The sequence below is a fragment of the Rhipicephalus microplus genome, chromosome 1, assembly GCF_043290135.1.
Source record: "Rhipicephalus microplus isolate Deutch F79 chromosome 1, USDA_Rmic, whole genome shotgun sequence".
Lineage (NCBI taxonomy): Eukaryota > Metazoa > Arthropoda > Arachnida > Ixodida > Ixodidae > Rhipicephalus > Rhipicephalus microplus.
Genome location: NC_134700.1, coordinates 58,076,896 through 58,095,649, shown reverse-complemented (window position 1 = coordinate 58,095,649; position 18,754 = coordinate 58,076,896). Strand labels below are relative to the sequence as shown.

The window sequence follows — 18,754 nt, the reverse complement described above, 5'->3', positions numbered from 1 at the left end:
GTTTGCCTATGCCTCAGGTCGAAGACGCTCTTGATACATTAAAAAGTGCCGAGTACTTTTCAAGTCTTGACTTACGCTGTGGGTATTAGCAGAGTCCTGTGCACGAGTCGGATAAAGAGAAGACTGCCTTTGCCACACTTGATGGACTACTTGTATTCAAAGTAATGCCAATTTGTCTATGCAATGCCGCTGCCACATTTTAACGCATGATAGATACGGCACAGGGGGGGGGGGCTTAAAAAAGACCTGCCTTTGCTATCTGGATGCCATCATCATCTTTTCATCCAGCTTCTCACAGCATCTGGAATGGCTTGACGAAGTTCTAACGTGTCTACTTAAGGCTAGTCTGCAGCTCAACGCTAAGAAGTGTTGGTTTTCCAGCCACAGCACCATTGCTTTGGGTCACGTCGTCAGTCAACTTGGCATTGAGCCCGATCCCGGCAAGGTTGCTGTGCTGCTTCAATTTCCTACACCAACGACATCTACAGACCTTCGCAGCTTCCTTGAATTAGCGACGTACTTCCGCCGCTTTGCGCGTAATTTCGCCAGTATCGCCGCTTCTCTGCACAAACTTTTGACCACGAACACACCCTTTCTCTGGTCGGATGTCTGAGAAACTGCTTTTCATATTCTCATGCGATGCCTCAAACCATGGGCAGTGCTCCACCATTTCGACCCTGCAGCACCTACTGTTCACACACTGACTGACACGAGTAGACTTAGCACCGGTGCGTTCCTGCTTCCGCGGAACGACGCCTTCGAATAACAAGTCGTGGCTTATGCCAGCTGTTCTTTTTCTTTTGATGAGCTAAATTATAGCATAACCAATCAAAACTGCCTTGCCATCGTGTGGTCTGTGCAAAAGTTCTGCCTCTACTTATACGGCCGGCATTTCACAGTCAAGACTGACCATCATGCACTGTGTTGGTTATGAATCTCAAGAATTTGTCGGGACGTCTTGGCCGTTGGGTGCTAGGCTTACGGGAGTATCACTACAACGTCACAAATAAGTCATGTCGGCAACACCAAGGTGCCGACGCTTTGCTGCGTTGCCCACTCTCGCCAAGTTCTCAACTTCCACCTTCCATCTGTTCGTCACTGACCAGCCAAGCGAACGAGCAGCCGGCTGTTAGTCCGAAAGAGTTCGTTGCCTCGGTGGCCCTTGTTGCATGCACAGATTTCCCATCACTCCAACAAGCAGATCTATACTGCCACATAATCATCGAATGGCTCACTGGCTAATCCTGGCTCAAAACAGCCGCTTAAGACGACATATTGCACGCTTCGAACTTCAAAATGAACAATAATGTCGACAAATTTACCACCCTTTCGGTAACCAATAGGTTTTGGTCGTCCCTCGCTCACTTCGTCTCCAGGTTTCAGAAGTATTTTCATAATGACGTGACAGCTGGCCACATAGGCCTTCATAAGACTTATGACTGCATCAAGACTCACTGCTTCTGGCCTGATCTTTTCATTAGTGTGGCCAAGTACGTCGGTTCGTGTGCGTCACTCCAGCATCGAAAACTGACCACATCTCTTCCAGCGGTGCCGTTGCAACCTTTGCTGGGTCCGTCCAGACCTTTTCGGATTCATGGGCATCGATTTATGTAGACCAGTCCCACTTACTCAAGGCTTGTCATCGTTCGATTGTTACTGCCGTCGACCACCTTACTCGCTATGCGGAGACAGCCAGCTCTTCCCTCTGGTGCTACCTCTGAATTGACCGTTTTTATCCTGCGTCCCATAATCTTGCGCCATGGCACCTCGCATGTGCTCCTCAGTGATAGTGGCACGACATTTCTTGGCCAAGTCTTTGCTGAAGTCCTCCAGGCATCTAACACCATCCACTGATCCAAATCAGCCTACCAGCTTCAAACGAATAGTCTGACAGTGCGCTTTCATCGAACTTTGTGCGACATAATTTTCATGTATATTCAGCAAGATCACTAAAACTGAGATGATATTTCCCTTCGTTACATTTGCATACAATACAGCCATACCATGTACGACAAACTACAGCCCAATTTCCCTCGTGTATGGTAATTCACCGACTTTCGTTCGGAACACCACCTTTTTGTCGACGTCCTTTGCTCTGTTCGTCTATACCAGGAGAATTCACTGCTCGCGTCGCCTGTTGCTGTCAAATTGCCCAAACCAGCAATGCTACAAGAAGAAAATCGGTATTGATTCGAAACGACGGCTTGTTTTGTTTCGCCCTGGCCACGAAGTGTTTATGTGGACACCTGTTCGTGCACTTTGGCTCTGTGAAAAATTCCTTCACAGTTATCTCGATTCATACAACGTGCTCAAACAAGCATCTGATGTAAACCATCGCTTCGCTTCTGGGAGCACAGCTCCCTATCATCGTCACCACAGGACCGAGATCACTCATGTATCTCGAATAGAGCAATATATTCAGCATCCCACCCTCTCTAACTTGCTGCCCTGTTTCGCCAAAGGGGAGGGGGGCAGTGGGAGAGCTGACTGTTCGCTTCATCATCTTTATCTGTATACCCAAAAGTCATTGTAATCGTCATCAATGTTTGACGCCGCGTTCTGCGCTGCTTGTGGCTCACGCGCCTTTGTTGGAGAATACAAGGGTTGTTTCATCGCACCTGACAACGTCTCACAATACACATATAAATATAAATATATATACATAGTGACGACAAAGACCGGAACTGGCACTCTGGCAAAGACGCGCATGCTAGGCGAGGAAGAGAAGAACGAGGTCAGAATAAGAACAGCTGGCCTAGTATCGAGTGTTGTCTCTTGTTCTCTTTCTAGTACATTACACTGGCGCAGTCGACGAAGAAGAAGTCTTACGTCCCAGCTTCGTCATTCAGGACAGCCGCAATAAACGCCGCTTGAAGACGGCGTCAAGGCCTCCTCGGCAGGTGTTCACCTGCCGCCACTGCCACCACCGTTCGGGGACGGCGTCAACGCCTCCTCGGCGGCTGCAGTACACGTTACCGGTACCATTTCACAAGGACGCCATCCACGCGTCCTTGGCGATGGATTCTGCCGTGAGCGCAAGCCGACAAGTGAACCCTTTGAGGGAAGCCACCGGTATGTGTCTTCGTGGTTCCTCGGCAGTGCGGGCTTCTCCATCGAGGAACACCGTTCACGCTTCCTTGGCAATTGGGGTCCCACCCGTCGCTTCAGCTACCCTTCAAACCACCAGTGGATGGCATCCAGGCCTCCCTTGGGGCTGTAGGGCATGACCTTATTGACACCCTGCTACCGTTTCGCGGCAGGGATCCGCACCGGCTCCTGTCCTTTGGGAATGCCGCTCACGCTTCTCATTGCCTACATTCCCGTTGCCGCACTCTTTCAACATACGAGCTGCCAGGAAACGCCTTCCAGGTTTCTCTGCTCATCAACCTCACCGGCGTGAGTGCTGCAACCGCTACTCATTCGAAGACCGTGATCACCAACGCTTTGGACTTCACACACGACAGCGCTACGAACCTGCGGCGTACCATCGCGCTACTCCGCGTCAAGACTAACAAACTGACTACGTCAATCTCCGAGCGAGCTCCTACATTGCTGCCAGAATTGCGTGCCACTAACGCCGTCTTCGATGTAGCTGCCACGCACGACCTTGAGGCAAGCCCATTGGAGCAACGCAGGCAGCTTTGAAACACCCTCCTGCAGCTCCCAGACCACCTCAACAGCGTTGCTTCAGTGATATCCGCATTCTCACGTGCCACCCCACTATCGCCGTCCACCTACAAACTGCCGGCATTCAACGGGGTCCGGAACGACGCTGACAGCTGGGTGGCAACCGTCAACGCGCTAGCAATGCGCGCAGCCTGGACAGAGAATCATAAATGGTATGTGCCCGTAGACCGTCTTCGGGAAGGTGCAGCTGCGTGGCACCGTTATGATGGTTGGAAGCAGCAGTCATGGGCGGAGTGGAGCGTCAAGCTCAAAGCTGCTTTCAGTCCGATTCCCTGTGCCGCCTGCCCATGTAACTAGACCTTCTCTCAGGATGGAACTTGGGAAAAGCCCGACCTTGAGGATGCGATTCAAGCCCCTACCATCCTGTCATCTCTCGGTGACCAAGATGTAGGGAACAATCATGATCGTGTAACTCTGCCTTGCACAGGCAATTCTGCTGTCGTATTTAGAGCACCTGAGGAGCACTGGCCCGACGTTGCAGTTGTGTCCGGCGGGTCCCTGATGGCAAGCTTTGCGCAACGCTCCGCAAGAGGCCCCAACGCAGGTCGTCCGGTCGACTTAGAGGCACCTGCCCCCCTCCTACTGGACATTCTACCACCTAATAAGACAGGTCTTTCCGCTGAGTCTAATGACATCCCATCTGACCAGACAGAAGAGGATATGCGTGCGACGCATGCACTGCCTGAATCGGTAGAGTCTCCGATTTTCGGAACGGCTTCCGTCGAGGATCTCCCGCCAGTACGCAGCGTGGATTCAAGAATCGCTGACTTTACCGCGTCCGGGAGCCCCATAGTGACAACGCTGCGCAATTCACGGACTACGCAAGTCACGGCGCAGAAAATTGCGCAGATGGCTGCAGAGGATGCTACTCGTTTCGTTGCCGGATCCACCATTTCCTGCCCTGTTTTTTAAAATGTGGTGGAACAAAGGAAAGCGTTTTGTAATCAACCTGCAACCATGTCGATCCAGTCGCGGCCGCCCGCCAGAACCATCTCCAAGAAAACCACACCACCGCAGGAAACTTCTACCACGAGAATGCTTGCTCGGTCCACCAAAGGAAAACCGGAGTCGAACTACTTTCTCTGAAAAGTCGCAGCGTGGCCGAGGCTGTAGGCTGCCACGCGACAGTTAATGTCGGCCCGTGGAGTCATCAACAAAGGGACCAACCAGGACCCAGTCCCCACCACGACATGGCGAACGACCCGGGCGACATAGCCAGTGTCAGCCACCGGAGCCAATTTCGACAAACTTCCACGTGGTCGGGGCCGACCACGACGATGCAGCCAACCCCGCCCACCTGAAGCAATGTCAACTGCTGCAGCTAGCCTCACCCACATGAACATTGTCGTGTGGCCCAACGACAATGCTTGCAGTCATGGCCGAGTGAGACGACAAAGACCGAAACTGCCACTCTGGCACAGACGCGCATGCTAGGCGAGGCAGAGAAGAACGAAGTCAGAATAAGAACAGCTGGCCCAGGATTGGGTGTTGTCTCTTGTTCTCTTTCTAGTACTTCACAATATATATATATATATATATATATATATATTGTGGGCATTCATAAGACGCCTCCTCATTGCTTTCAGATATCCATCATCACATGGTGTTCTTCATCTCACCATTTGTGGGGAGATCCCTTGAGTCTGTCCTTTTACGTCGGATGTTATTGTATTGACCACGTTTTTCAGGCCAATTAAAGGCATGTAAAGCACTACGTCGCAAGTTTTGGAGGTCGCTCCTTGATTCCCTGTCCCGGTTCACCCACTATACCTTCGAGAGCTTCGCTCAGGTCGCAATTTGGGCCACGTGTCTGCCACCATGTCACTGGACGAAACCTTAGGCGCTTCTTCCTTTAACTCTCTTGCTAAGACTACCGCAGCTACATACTCTTGAATCGTCAGCGGGCCATCTTGCGGGCCTTCTTGCGGGCCCCCTGAGTTTGCTGAACTCCGCAATGAGGACGTGGATGGCTGGCTACATCAATACGACACAGTGAGTGCGGCAACCGTGGGGACGATCCGCGCAAGCTCCGACACCTCTCCTTCTGTCTTACCGGCGTGGCGAAGACTTTGTTTTTTAATCACCAGATTAACTTTCCGAACTGAACCGTCTTCAAAGAAAATCTACAAGTCTTCACTACACCACAAGTTCAAGCCAGCCTGGCAAAGAGAACACTTGATGGTCGCAAACAACTAGGCGAGTCTTATAGCTAGTATATCGAGGATGCTCTCTGTCTGTGTCGACACGACAATGCCTCCATGACCGAGACAAAAAAGTTCACTATCTGCTCAAAAGCATAGGGCCTGTTGCCTTCATTGCTTTGATCATAAAGGACCCAACAACCGTTGCTGACATTGTTGCTATATGCCAGCGCCTGGAAGAGCTCGAATTTACACGGCTGCAGCCAGACAACTCTCCTGCAGCCACCCGAGACAACCCTACTGCCCACCCCTCTTTACGCGCCATGATCCGCGCAATGATACGAGAGGAACTTAATCACGTCAGTTCCCGTCTGATACCCCGAGTACAAATTTACATGACGTTGTTAAGGAAGAGTTGGTGGCTATGACTGGTAATGCTTACGCAGGCCCTCACGTCTCTTAAGCCCCACTTACTTAAGCAAAAGTCCCCGCAGTCACTTTATCCTTCGTTCCGTTGATGCCACCGGCGACGACGCCAGCCCACCTCACGTCCCTGCACCCAGCATTCAAAACCAGCCTTACTATGCACCACCGGCGCCAGCACACCTGGCTTCCATAGCACCAAGTGCAAACACCCAACCATATTATTAACCATGGCGCCCGACAAGACTTACATGCTACTATTGCGGATATCGTGGACACAACGCACGTGTCTGTCGCACGCGCCAGCGAGACAAGTGTTATTGGTTTTGCACTTACGAACGGAATGACTTTGTTGCTACGGCCACTTTACCACACCGTCAATACGCTACGGTTCATGGTCGCCCTTCCTCGGCATCATCAACCCCTAAAATGACTCCTCATAATATTGTCAAGACGTCAAAATAGAAGTCTTGCCACAGAGATTGAGACACCAGGATGAGGTCGGTTCTTTTTATAGAACGCGCAAGAGAGTTCTTCTTTTTCATCCAATTTCTTGTACTTAATGGCACATGCACAGCTGCCATTGTCTTTATTTTTGACAAGCACGTGACATTTGCACCCCACCGAAAGAGGCATCGTCCCAATGCGCAACTTAGGCGCTCTACCAGGCATATGAAGTGGTCGCGTCAACTGGATAAATACGGTTTCATACGCACGACGTGTACGACTTCGGGTAAAAGCTTTTGGCGCTTAGAACTACTGTCAGTGTCGGGAACAATTCATAGTTCACGTCGTTCAAGCGTCGCGTGAAGCTGTATGGGCTAAAGTACCGTCTTAGCAGTTTTTCCGACAGTGCACATCGACGTATCGGAATCCAGAACCAGACCTTGTCGCCTGGTGTGTAGCTTATAAACTTGTGTCGGGAGTTGTACCGTTGTGCACCTTGATGCTGTTGATGACAGATGCGCACACGCACGAGCTGTCTGGCTTCCTCGGCGCGCTGAGTGAACTCTTCTGCGTCTACAAGGATGTCGTCAAACTCATGCGGCAACATGGCATCCAATTTTATCGTGACTTCGCTACCATAGATCAGCCTGAACGGCGTCACTCCAGTGGTTTCTTGTCGAGCGGTATTATAGGCAAAGGTCACGTACGGCTGATCTTTTCTGTGAGGGTCCTATTGAGGCGCTCCATCAGTCCGTTTGTCTGCGGATGGTATGCAGTTGTTCTCCGCAGAGCTGTACCGCTGAGTCTGAGAACCAACTCCAAAAGCTCTGCAGTGAAGGCAGGTCCTTTGTCTGTGATCACTGCTGTCGGAGCGCCATGCCGAAGGACGATGTTTTCATTGAAGAACTGAGCGGCTTCTGCTACTGTGCCGCGCTGCATAGCTTTAGTATCCGCATGACGGGAGAGGTAATCGGTGGCCACGATTATCCATCTGTTCCCTGTTGTGGAAGTTGGAAAGGGACCCAGGAAATCCCGTTTAATCTGGGTGAACGGCTTCGCTGGTGCTTCGACTGGATGTAAAAGACCGGCTGGCTTGCTGGGAGGTGCTTTGCGTCTTTGGCAGTAGGTGCAAGTTCGCACGTGATGGTTTACAGCAGCAGGTAACTTTGGCCAGTAGTACTTGCATCGTAGTCGGCACAATGTTCGGGTGTAGCCTAGATGACTAGAAGTTGCTTCATCATCGCACGCTTCCATAATTTCTTTTCGAACAGAGGCAGGCACGACGAGCAAGTGCGGGTTGCCGGTTGGTAAGAAGTTTTTCTTATAGAGAACATCGTTTGGCAAGCAAAAAGATGGCAGTTCTCTGACAAATAACCGCGGCACATCCTTACGTCATCCTTCTAAATATTCAATGAGTGGTAACAGCTCGGGGTCACTGCGCGGCTCCTGTGCAATAGTGGTCGTGTTGACAACTCCCAACTTTTGAAGCCTTAGGCTCCAGCGCGCCAAAGGGCCAGATGGATCTTTAAGGTTGGTGAGCCAGCACAAAGAGTGATGGTCACTAACAACCTTGAAGGAGCGGCCGTACAAATATGAACGAAATTTGATGACCGCCCACACCACGGCGAGATACCCCTTCTCGGTGGTCGAGTAGTTCTCCACCGTGCGAGAGAGAGTTCTGCTAGCGTAGGCCATTACTCTTTCACAGCCGTCTTGCCACTGCACCAGAACGGCACCCTGACTTACATAGCTGGCGTCAGTGTGAAGTGCTGTAGGAGCTTCCTGGTCGAAGTGTGCGAGAACTGGAGGTGTTTGCAGGCGTTGTCGTAGTTTATTGAATGCCAATTGCTGTTGTTCACCCCAAAAGAAGGGGACGTCCTCACGTGTGAGTCGTGTCAATGGCGCCGCAACAGACGAAAAGTCCTCAATAAATCGTCGGTAATAGTCGCACAACCCTAAGAAGCGTCTTACGGCCTTTTTGTCGCGTGGTGCAGGAAATGGCGCAACGGCGTCTATTTTGGCCGGGTCAGGTCGAACACCCTCGTGACTGACGACGTGGCCTAGGAAGCTGAGTTCATTAAAACCAAAATGGCATTTTTCCCGTTTTAAAGTAAGGCCGACCGAACATATGGCTTGGAGGATGGTGAATAAACGGCTGAGATGTTCCTCGAATGTTGCTGAGGTTACAACAACATCGTCCAGATAGACCAAGCATGTTTGCCACTTCAGGCCTGATAGTACGGTGCCCATGAGACGCTGAAAAGTGGCTGGCGCCGAGCACAACCCAAAAGGAAGCACCTTAAATTCGTATAGACCATCGGGCGTCACAAAGGCCGTTTTTTTCAGATCTCTTTCGTCGACTTCTATCTGCCAGTAGCCGCTTCGGAAGTCCACTTAAAAGAAATAGCCCGCATGACGCAGCCGATCGAGTGAATCGTCTATGCGGGGCAGTAGATAGACGTCTTTCTTTGTGACTTGGTTCAACTTGTGATAATACAGAAGCGCAAGCTGCCATCTTTTTTCTTGACCGAAACCCCGGGGGACCCCCAAAGACTTTTCGAAGGTTGTATGACGTCAACCGCGAGCATCTTGTGTACTTGCTTCTGAATCTCCTCGCGCTCTTTCGGAGCCATACGGTAAGGGTTCTGCCGAATCGGTCGCGTGTTGTCCTCAGTAATAATGCGGTATTTGGTCGATGGTGTTTGTTGGGCCTTTGACGTACGCGAAAAGCAGTCTTCGAATTGGTGTAGAAGTTCAAGCAGGCGCTTCCTATCAGAAGGCTGTAGCGTAGAGCAGATGTCTACTGACAAAGTTGTCGAGGCGGGGACAGCCGCGTCATCTGGTTGCAAGGCAAAACAATTTCCGGCTTGGTCTACATCGTCGTAGTAGGCAATTGCAGTACCCTTCTGGATTTGACGGCGCTCGTTGCTGAAGTTTGTGAGGAGCACTTCTGCCTGTACACCAGTAAGCGCCAGGACGCCCCTCGTAATGGAAATGCCTTGCGTGAACAAAAGAGCGACGATTTGCTCCATATCACATCTTTATATCAAGGGCACCCACTGAACACCGACACAAGACAGCAGAATCTCGGTGGGAGTGTCACATCGTCGGCTATTCGCAAACGGCCGCGTGGCTCTTCGCTGCTGTTGTCGGCATACGGATGTGCGCAAAAGGTCACCATACGTTGAGGGATGTTGATAACAGCGCCATAATCTTGAAGAAAATCCATGCCCAAAATTAACTCTTTACAGCAGTCTGGCAACAGGACGAAAGTGGCCACGAAGCTAGAATCCCCGATGCGAAGTCTAGTGGTGCATTTAACCGTGGGTTTCATCAGCTGACCACCAGCACTCCTTATGTGCGGCCCTGTCCACGGTGTGTTGATCTTTCTAAGGTGGTCGGCGAGCTCTTGTCGCATGATTGAGAAGTCGGCGCCAGTGTCGACCAGTGCTGTAGCGTGATGACCGTCAATGAGAACGCTCAGATCGGCACGTACAACTTCATCGGCATTAGTATTCGTCGTCGTATTTGTCGTCGCAGTCGTCATACCTTGTTGCGATGATTGGGGGAACTTTTCAGTGTCTCAACGATTGGCAACCTTGCCCCCCGAGGTCGCATCAGTTAGTTTCCCTGGCGTGGGCTAGACAAACGGCCTCTGGTGACGTCCGCGTAGCTCTGAGGGAAGTAACGGTGACGCGCAGGTGATGGAGATCGCCAGCGACCCGGTGGGATTGCTTGGGCAGGCGATAGTTGATAGGCATCGTGGGCACGATGGTCTTCGGAGCGGAAAGAAGCGGGACGAGAAAAGTTCCTGTACCCGGAATCGCCATGACGGCAATGGTGGGCAATTTGACCTGGTTCTCCACAACGGAAGCAAATAGGTCGACGGTCGGCCATGCACCATAAGTCAGTTCGGCGAACTGGTGGTCGTCTCGTAGAATCCCATTGCCACCAAAGTACGGCATCGGGTCATGGCTGGAAGGGCGGCGCCACAAATGTCGGTGGAGGGCGACGAACCACATCAGCGTAGCTCACTGGATGTGGCTCAGGACTTGGCACGGGTGGTGTAATAGCTTGCCTCAACTCCTGGCGGACGATTTCGGCAACAGATGCGACTGGCGGTTGAGCAAGGGGAATGGAGAGGGCCCGAAGTTCCTCACGCAGTATTTTCTTAATGATTTGTTGCATGGAACTTTCGCATACGGCAGTGTTCTGAGCTGCAGCACTTACTGCCGTGTGATTCTGCAGGCGGTCAAAGTGTTGGCATCATTGTTGCAGTGCGCGCTCGATGACAGTCGCCTCTCTTATGAATTCATCTGCTGTGGTAGGTGGATTTCGTACGAGGCCAGCAAACACTAATTCTCTAACAATCTGCATTAGGTGACGCACCTTCTTCGCCTCGGGCATGTCAGGGTCAGCTCGTCGGAACAGACGGATTATACCCTCTGCGTACATGGCGGCTGTTTCATTGGGTTTTTGCACGCGGGCCTCAATCACTTGCTGTGCGCGATCCCCTTGGTCCGAGTTCAAAAATGTAGCCAGGAGCTTTCGACGGAAGTCTTCCCAAGATTGGAATGTAGCCTCGCGGTTCTTACACCAAGTGCAAGCGCTATCTTCTAGTGCGAAATATGCACGGCCAAGTTTGTGCTGTTCGCTCTAGTGGTTAGATACAGCGACCCGTTCAAACTGTTCGAGTCAGTCCTCGACATCCTCGTACTCTTCCCTACGGAAAACTTCAGGAACGCGAGGATGTTTTCAAGAGTTACCTTTGAGGGTAGAGTGGTCTGCAATGGCGGGATAATCGTGGATGTCGTAGGAGCTGCCTAGCTGGAACGATGTGGAACAGGAGTGTACTCAGGACTTAGGCCTAGTAGGCGCCGACTGAATCGGTGCACTGGAGTCATGACGAGGGGCTGAGTCTCCGGACTAGGCGAACGGGTCCGAGCAAGGCTGTCCTGCATCAGATTGTAGGCTCCAGCACCTTCACGAGTGTCAAGACGTCCAAACAGAAGTCTTGCCGCAGAGATTGAGACACCAGAAGCAAGTTGTTTCTTTGAATAGAACGCGCAAGATAGTTCTTCTTTTTAATCCATTTCCTTGTACTTCATGGCACATGCACAACTGCCATTGTCTTTCTTTTTGACAAGCAGGTGACATCAATACATCTGTTTTGGTAAAAGGTATAGCAGTGGAGGCAATAATAGACGCAGGTGCTAGTTTGTCAGTTATTTACCGTTAGTTGTGCATGCGTTTCCGCTAAGTTACTACGCCGTACGATGAATCTACGTTGTTCCCTGCTCAAGGGGACACCATTCAATGTTTCGCCCAGTGCACTGTTCGTGTCTATCTTGATAGAATTTTTCATTATATACAAATCGTGTTGCTTAGGCCGTGCGGCAAACAGCTCTTAATAGGATAGAATTTTTCGGTCCACAGCGTCCATCTTCATCTGATGCCGGCAACGCGTTCTTCACATAAACGATACCGCCCACTCGCTTCACGCATATGACACACCACTTCGCCTTTTTTTGCTGCAAAAGACACTGAGCTACCTACGCACAGTCAGATCATTGCTAAAGTTATATCTGATGTCATTGATCATCGCTATGTGCTCGTAAGCCATCTGAATGTTGTGTAACCAAAGGGATAGTCTTCGCATCAGGGCTCGTCCGTTTCGAAGCTGATTTGGATTTGTTTGTATAGCAAACCCAACGTGCGGAAAAATTTTCGTTCCGAAGGGCATAACGTTAGCTTGCGTCGCTACATCGGAGCTGCTCTCTGTGCTTACTCTTCAAGAGGCTTCTCCTTAAGATTCTTTGTGAAACAGTCGGCATGCATCTCCGTCATCAAAAGTACCATCAGTTCTCACCTGTCTTCTTCGCAGACACAGCAGCTGTTTGCCTTGCTGACCAAGCACGAATCTTCGTTTGACGTCTGTTCTCCTGTATTGGGACAGACGTGCGTTACAACCCATCGGATCGAGACCGACGGTTTGTTCATCGTTCTTCGTCGACCATATTGTGTATGTGTAGCCGAGCGGAACATTAATGAAAAAAAAACGTGGGCGACATGTTGAGACGGAAGGTAATGAGCCCTTCTGCTAGTCCTTGGTCAACACCTGTCGTTTTAGTTCAAAAAAAGGTGGTTATGCTAGATTACCGGGCACTAAAGAAGATCACACGTAAGGCTGTATACCCTATGCAACGTATAGACGATGCCTTGGATTCGCTACAGGGGGCCCAGTACTTCCGGAGTCTCGATCTACGTTCTAGATAGTGGCAAATACCGATACATGAGGACGGTAAAGAAAAAACGGCGTTTTCAACACTAGATGGACTTTACGAGTTCAATGTAATGCCCTTCGGCCTCTGCAATGCGCCCGCAGCATTCCAGCGCTCGACCATTCGATCGTTCTGCGTGGCCTGAAGTGGAAGACTTGTCTGTGCGATATGGATGATATTGTTGTTTTCTCTTCAACCTTCTCTCAACACCTACACCGTTAAGACAAAGTGCTCACGTGTCGTGCTCGCGCTAGCCTTCAGCTGAACACGAAAAAGTGCCAGTTCGCAGGCAAGACAATTAATGCCACAGCGTGAGTGCGGACGGCATTCGTCCTGGTCCCGCTAAGGTTTCGGCCATTTATTTTCCTCGTCCTGAAAGGCTCGAAAACTTGCCCAATTTCCTTGGACCAGCTTCATACTTCCGCCTACTTATATGAGGCTTTGCCTCGAGAGCGGTGCCTTTGCACTAATTACTCGGTTTGGGTGCTTGCTTTGACCTGCCTTCCGACTGCGTATCAGCGTTTAGCCGTCTGAAAAACGCCATCACATTAGAACCAGTACTTCGCAATTTTGATGAAACGGCACCCACCCACCCGCATACTGACGCTAGCTGTCACCGCGTCGGTGGTATTATCTTGCAGCACAATGAGTCATCACTTGAAAGACTGGTTCTGTGTGCAAGCCACGTCTTGACGAATGTCGAAAAGAATTAGACCACCACGGAACAGGAGTGGCTAGCTGACGTGTGGTTGGTCTAGAAGCTTTGACCGTACCTACATGGCCGCCATTTTATCATTTGCTGCTGACCACCATGCCTTGTGTTGGCTTTCTACGCTCAAGAACTTTTGAGGACGCCTTCATCAATACATTATACGTCTTCAAGAATACGATTTCACTTTTATGTGCAAGTGCGGTAAGAAGCACCAGGACGCCGATGCGCTTTCTCGCGGCAACTTCCTACGACACCGTCGACTGGTACCGCTTCTAACTTCAGCGGTGAACGCTCAAACGGTCTTTCGAGATATGTTTCGTTATCAGCCACCATTGTCAAGACACCTCATGAAGACCACGTTTTCATCGTGACGCCCCAACTTGATGAAACTTGCTGTAGACGCGTCATATTGAATTAGTCTGTCAATCTATTTTTGCTGAACACATGGAAATATGTTTCCTTCAGCATTGCTCACATGCCGACGCGAAGCATCTTAACAACCAATTGGTCCAAATTGCGATATTTCACCCCGAATTTCGGTAGGAATTTCATTCTGCGCTGACAGCGCCAGTGTTACGTTCATAATTTGCCACCACATCACGATTATTTACCTCTACTTCTGGTAAACTTTTATTCTCCGCTAAGAGTAGCAGTGTTAGGTTCAGCATTTGCACTACATGCTGACCCGCAGGTCGCGGGATCAACTCCTGGCTGTGGCGGCTGTATTTCCTATGGAGGCGGAAATGTTGTAGGCACGTGTACTTAGATTTGTGTGCACGTTAAAGAACCCCAAGTGGTCGAAATTTTAGAAGCCCTCCACTACGCGGATCTCTTAATCATATGGTGGTTTTAGGACATTAAACCGCACAAATCAATTAATCAATCAATGAAATAATTATCATTTTCACTACATTCACCAGGCGTCCTCGGTTCTTGATTGTACGTCTAGGTGCAGAAGAAAGACACCCTGTCAAAATGAAAAATACTTTTTGACAATTGAAAAACACTAGGGTAGCCCCGAATTGAATTATATTACCCAGTCTGAAAATGGTCACTATAACGTAAATCATGTGGTTACCTACAGCACATGCACCTAAAGTCCAAGTGCAAGTACAAAAAATTATTCCCGCATACCCATTCCCCAAAAGCAGTGCATTGTTTTTCAACAAAAGTGATCACTACCACGTTTATTTGATATGACACCTATGTGCTCATACATTGCATATTACAGTCAATCTGGTCCACTCACCTTGTCGTTGTACCATGGTTTTTCAGCCAACATTGTGAAGAACGTAAGGGTGCCTTGAGACATGCCGATGTAGAGCAAGTCTTTTCGCTTTGTCTCCCTCAGAATGTAGTCGATGTTGGCTGGGACGTCAAAGATGGCGTGTTCGTGAAATCTGTGGACGTAGTGGTATTAAAAACAGAAACTTTCATACAATCATTGATGCTCTCTTTGCCCCACTTTTTATGCTGGAGTGGTGCTCTTCACTTACCATCGATATATATATATATATATATATATATATATATATATATATATATATATATATATATATATATATATATATATATATATATATATATATATATATATATATATATATATATATATATATATATATATATATATAACTATATATATATATATATATATATATATATATATATATATATATATATATATAACCAGCCGTGAGCAGGGTCCTGCTCACGGCTGGTTATTTTTTCATCCACTTTTCTTTCTTCTTATTTACATTGCATTGGTTCTAATAACTTCCCCTGTACATTACTTAACAACACTGTCTGTTAGATCTCATTAATATTGTGTTAAAACACGGAAAAACGAGCCCTTAGGTATACACTTCTTTCTCATATATATATATATATATATTATATTATATTATATATATATATATATATAATTATATTTTTATTATATATATATATATATATATATATATATATATATATATATATATATATATATATATATATATATATATATATATATATATCAAAGTAGATGCCCTTTCACATAACAACTGTGTATTGTGCCGATCGACGGGAACCCCGTCGAAACGTCGGCACAATAAACAGTTATGTGAAATCGCGTGTAATTTGATATTTATAACCTTGCGGCAACCGAAGTTATTCTCCTGCTTTTATATATATATATATATATATATATTGTTGGCATTCATTATACGCTTCTTATCATATATGCAATATCATAATAATCATCATCCGTCTGGGTCCTTGTCCTCATCTTCACAATCATCATCGAGTGGGTGCGCGCTCGGTCTCAGACTGCCCGTTTGCTGCTGAGCCCTTGGCTGAATAAAAGCTGTCTCAACCCAGCCGTCATACGTAGTGGAGGTGGATTTTCGGTCCTCGGTCCTCTCCCACCCCGCTCGACTCCCTGGAGCTGCGTTCAGGCCACCGATTGCCCCCCACCCTGTCTGGCAGCATGTTACAGAACGAGCCTGCACGCGCTGCTGCCATCACTGCTGCCATCTTTTTCCCGCCGTCTCCAGCCGCGCCTCCTGTTCACGTAAACAGCCACCAGCGTATATGCCACTTTCTTCGGCGGTTGTCGTGGGGAACACGTGGAAGACTGGTTGGATGAGTACAGCCGCGTGAGTGTTGCTAATCGCTGGGACGATAGCGCCAAGCTCTGTTATATCTCTTTCTACTTGACCGCTGTGGCGAAGACGTGGTACTTTAACCGCATTATCGATATACCCGACTGGGCGACCTTCGAGCAGCAGCTCCGTCACGTTTTCGGCACACCGGCCATTTGGTCCGCAGTCGCGAAGAGAACCCTGGACACTCGCCAACAACATTCCGGTGAGTCATACACGTCGTACATAGAGGACGTTCTTGCACTTTGCCGGGAGGCCAATTCATCTATGCCGGAGTCCGACAAAGTACGCCACATTTTCAAGGGTATAGGCCCTGTTGCTTTCAATGCCCTGGTTGCTCAGAACCCGGCTAGCATAGCCGACGTCGTTACGACATGTCAGCGCCTCGACACTCTGGACTCGGTTCGTCTACACCAGACATAGGCGAACAATCTAACAGACCTCTCCGTCACCTGATAAGAGACATGATACGTAAAGAGATGGAGAACATGGATTTCACACCTTTTCAACCGTATTCTTCACAGTTTACTAGAGCGGAATTACGCGACATTATCAGGGAAGAACTGACATCTCTGAACTCTCCGGCTTACCTCCAGTCACCCTCGTCTCGGCCCATACGAACCTACGCGCAGGTCGCTGCTATGCCTCCGAGAGAGGTAAACACAAAGTTGTAACTGCCATCGTAATCGTTGGTCGCTGCCGCTTCTACCCTCAACCTTCCTTCGATCCCGCCTGACCCTTCCTCTGCACACCTGACCGCACTCTCTTCAGGCACTCCGCATGGTTTCTACCCTTCCCCCTGACGCTCACCTTGCCCAGTTTGCTATTGCTGTGGGTATCGTGGCCACATTTCTCGTTTCCGCCGCAAGCGCCAGCAAGACGAGCGCCGCGGTTACGACATGCGTGAACGAGATACTTTTTACTATCAAGGTCAACGTCATTCATCACCTACACACTGGTCTCCCTCTCCGCCCGTAATTAGTGCACCTCGGAACAGCCGGAACTCCAGACGCCGTTCACCATTACCCTTTTGCCGCTCCTCCTCCCTACTTCGACCTGCCTCATTCGTCACTCCCAGTCATTCGAAAACTAAGTGATGCAGTGTCTTGGGGAACAACCGAATTCCGAATTAGGACTGATATTCCTCCGCGATGCCCGTGCAACACTATTTCGGTGGTAGTGAAAGGAGTGTACGCGGATGCTCTGGTGGACACGGGTGTGGCTTTTTCTGTTATCAGTGTTGATATAGACCAACGTCTGAAAAAAGTGATGACCCCTTACAATGGACCCAGGTATGTTGCTGCCCAGGGGTATGCCATTCGCCCTCCCGCTTTCTGTACAGCCCGCGTTTATGCATAGTATCCGACACCACATTCAGTTCGCCGTCCTGTCTGACTGCTCCCACCAATTACCTTTAGGGTGAGATTTTCTTTCTTCTGCCTCCGCGGCTATCTCCTGTGGCCAACGCGTCGTCCACCTCGCCGACACGGACTTCGCGCTCAACGACGACCCCCAGAGGCCACTTCGTTCGAAAGCTGCGGAAGATACCGAATTACCACCAGGTCAAGAGTGAATTGTAACTATTACCTCCAAGGACATCAACCATGGCGACGTCTTGGTCTCACCATCATTTAGTTGCGTCGGTAAAGGCATTGTTCTTGCTTCCGATGTAGTTCGGTTTCTCAATGGTTCCACACTAGTCATCGCTGTGAATACAACATTCGAAAAAATTCTACTTCCCCAGAACACCACGGTGACCTGCATGACAGATCCCGAGCCTGCGTGCGTCGCGCCACTTTATGCCGTCTCCTCCAACGACAGTCTTAGGCGTGAGCTTGCTTCTTCTTCAGCCTTTACTGCAGCCATTAGCGACGACTTGACACCTTAACAGACACAACAGTTACTTGCTTTGTTAAAGAAACACGCAAGTTCCTTCGGTGTTTACTCCTCGACGTTGGGCCGCACTACTACTTTAACGCATCGAATCCACACAGTCGGAACATCTGTTGTACGCCGCTGGCCCTACCACGTGTCTCCTGCTGAGAGAAAAATCATCGAAGAAAACGTAGCTGACATGCTCAAAAAAGATAATTCGCCCTTCACTAAGCCCCTGGTTGTTGCCTGTGGTTCTGGTTCGTAAGAAGGATGGCTCCGTGCGCTTTTGCGTCGACTACAGGGCACTCAACGAGATCACTCGCAAGTATCTGTACCCAGTGCCTCGCATTGATGACGCCCTTGATTCTCTATAAGGCGCGAAATACGTTTCCGGCCTCGACCTGCGTTCCGGATACTGGCAAATTCCTATGCACGAAGAGGATAAAGAGAAAACGGCATTCGCAACCCCTGACGGGCTATTCGAATTCAACGTTATGCCTTTCAAGCTGTGCAACGCGCCCGCTACATTTGAGCGCATGATCG

General features: G+C 49.4%; 1 protein-coding gene across 1 annotated transcript in view; it reads right to left on the bottom strand.

The window, feature by feature from the left end:
- LOC119178013 (lipase 3-like) overlaps nt 1–18,754 on the bottom strand; it is a 144,698-nt gene that overhangs the window by 51,778 nt on the left and 74,166 nt on the right. The window contains exon 3 of the mRNA XM_075866117.1: nt 14,941–15,091. Within this exon, the coding sequence (XP_075722232.1) occupies nt 14,941–15,091 (151 nt within the window). The remainder of the gene's footprint in view (nt 1–14,940; nt 15,092–18,754) is intronic.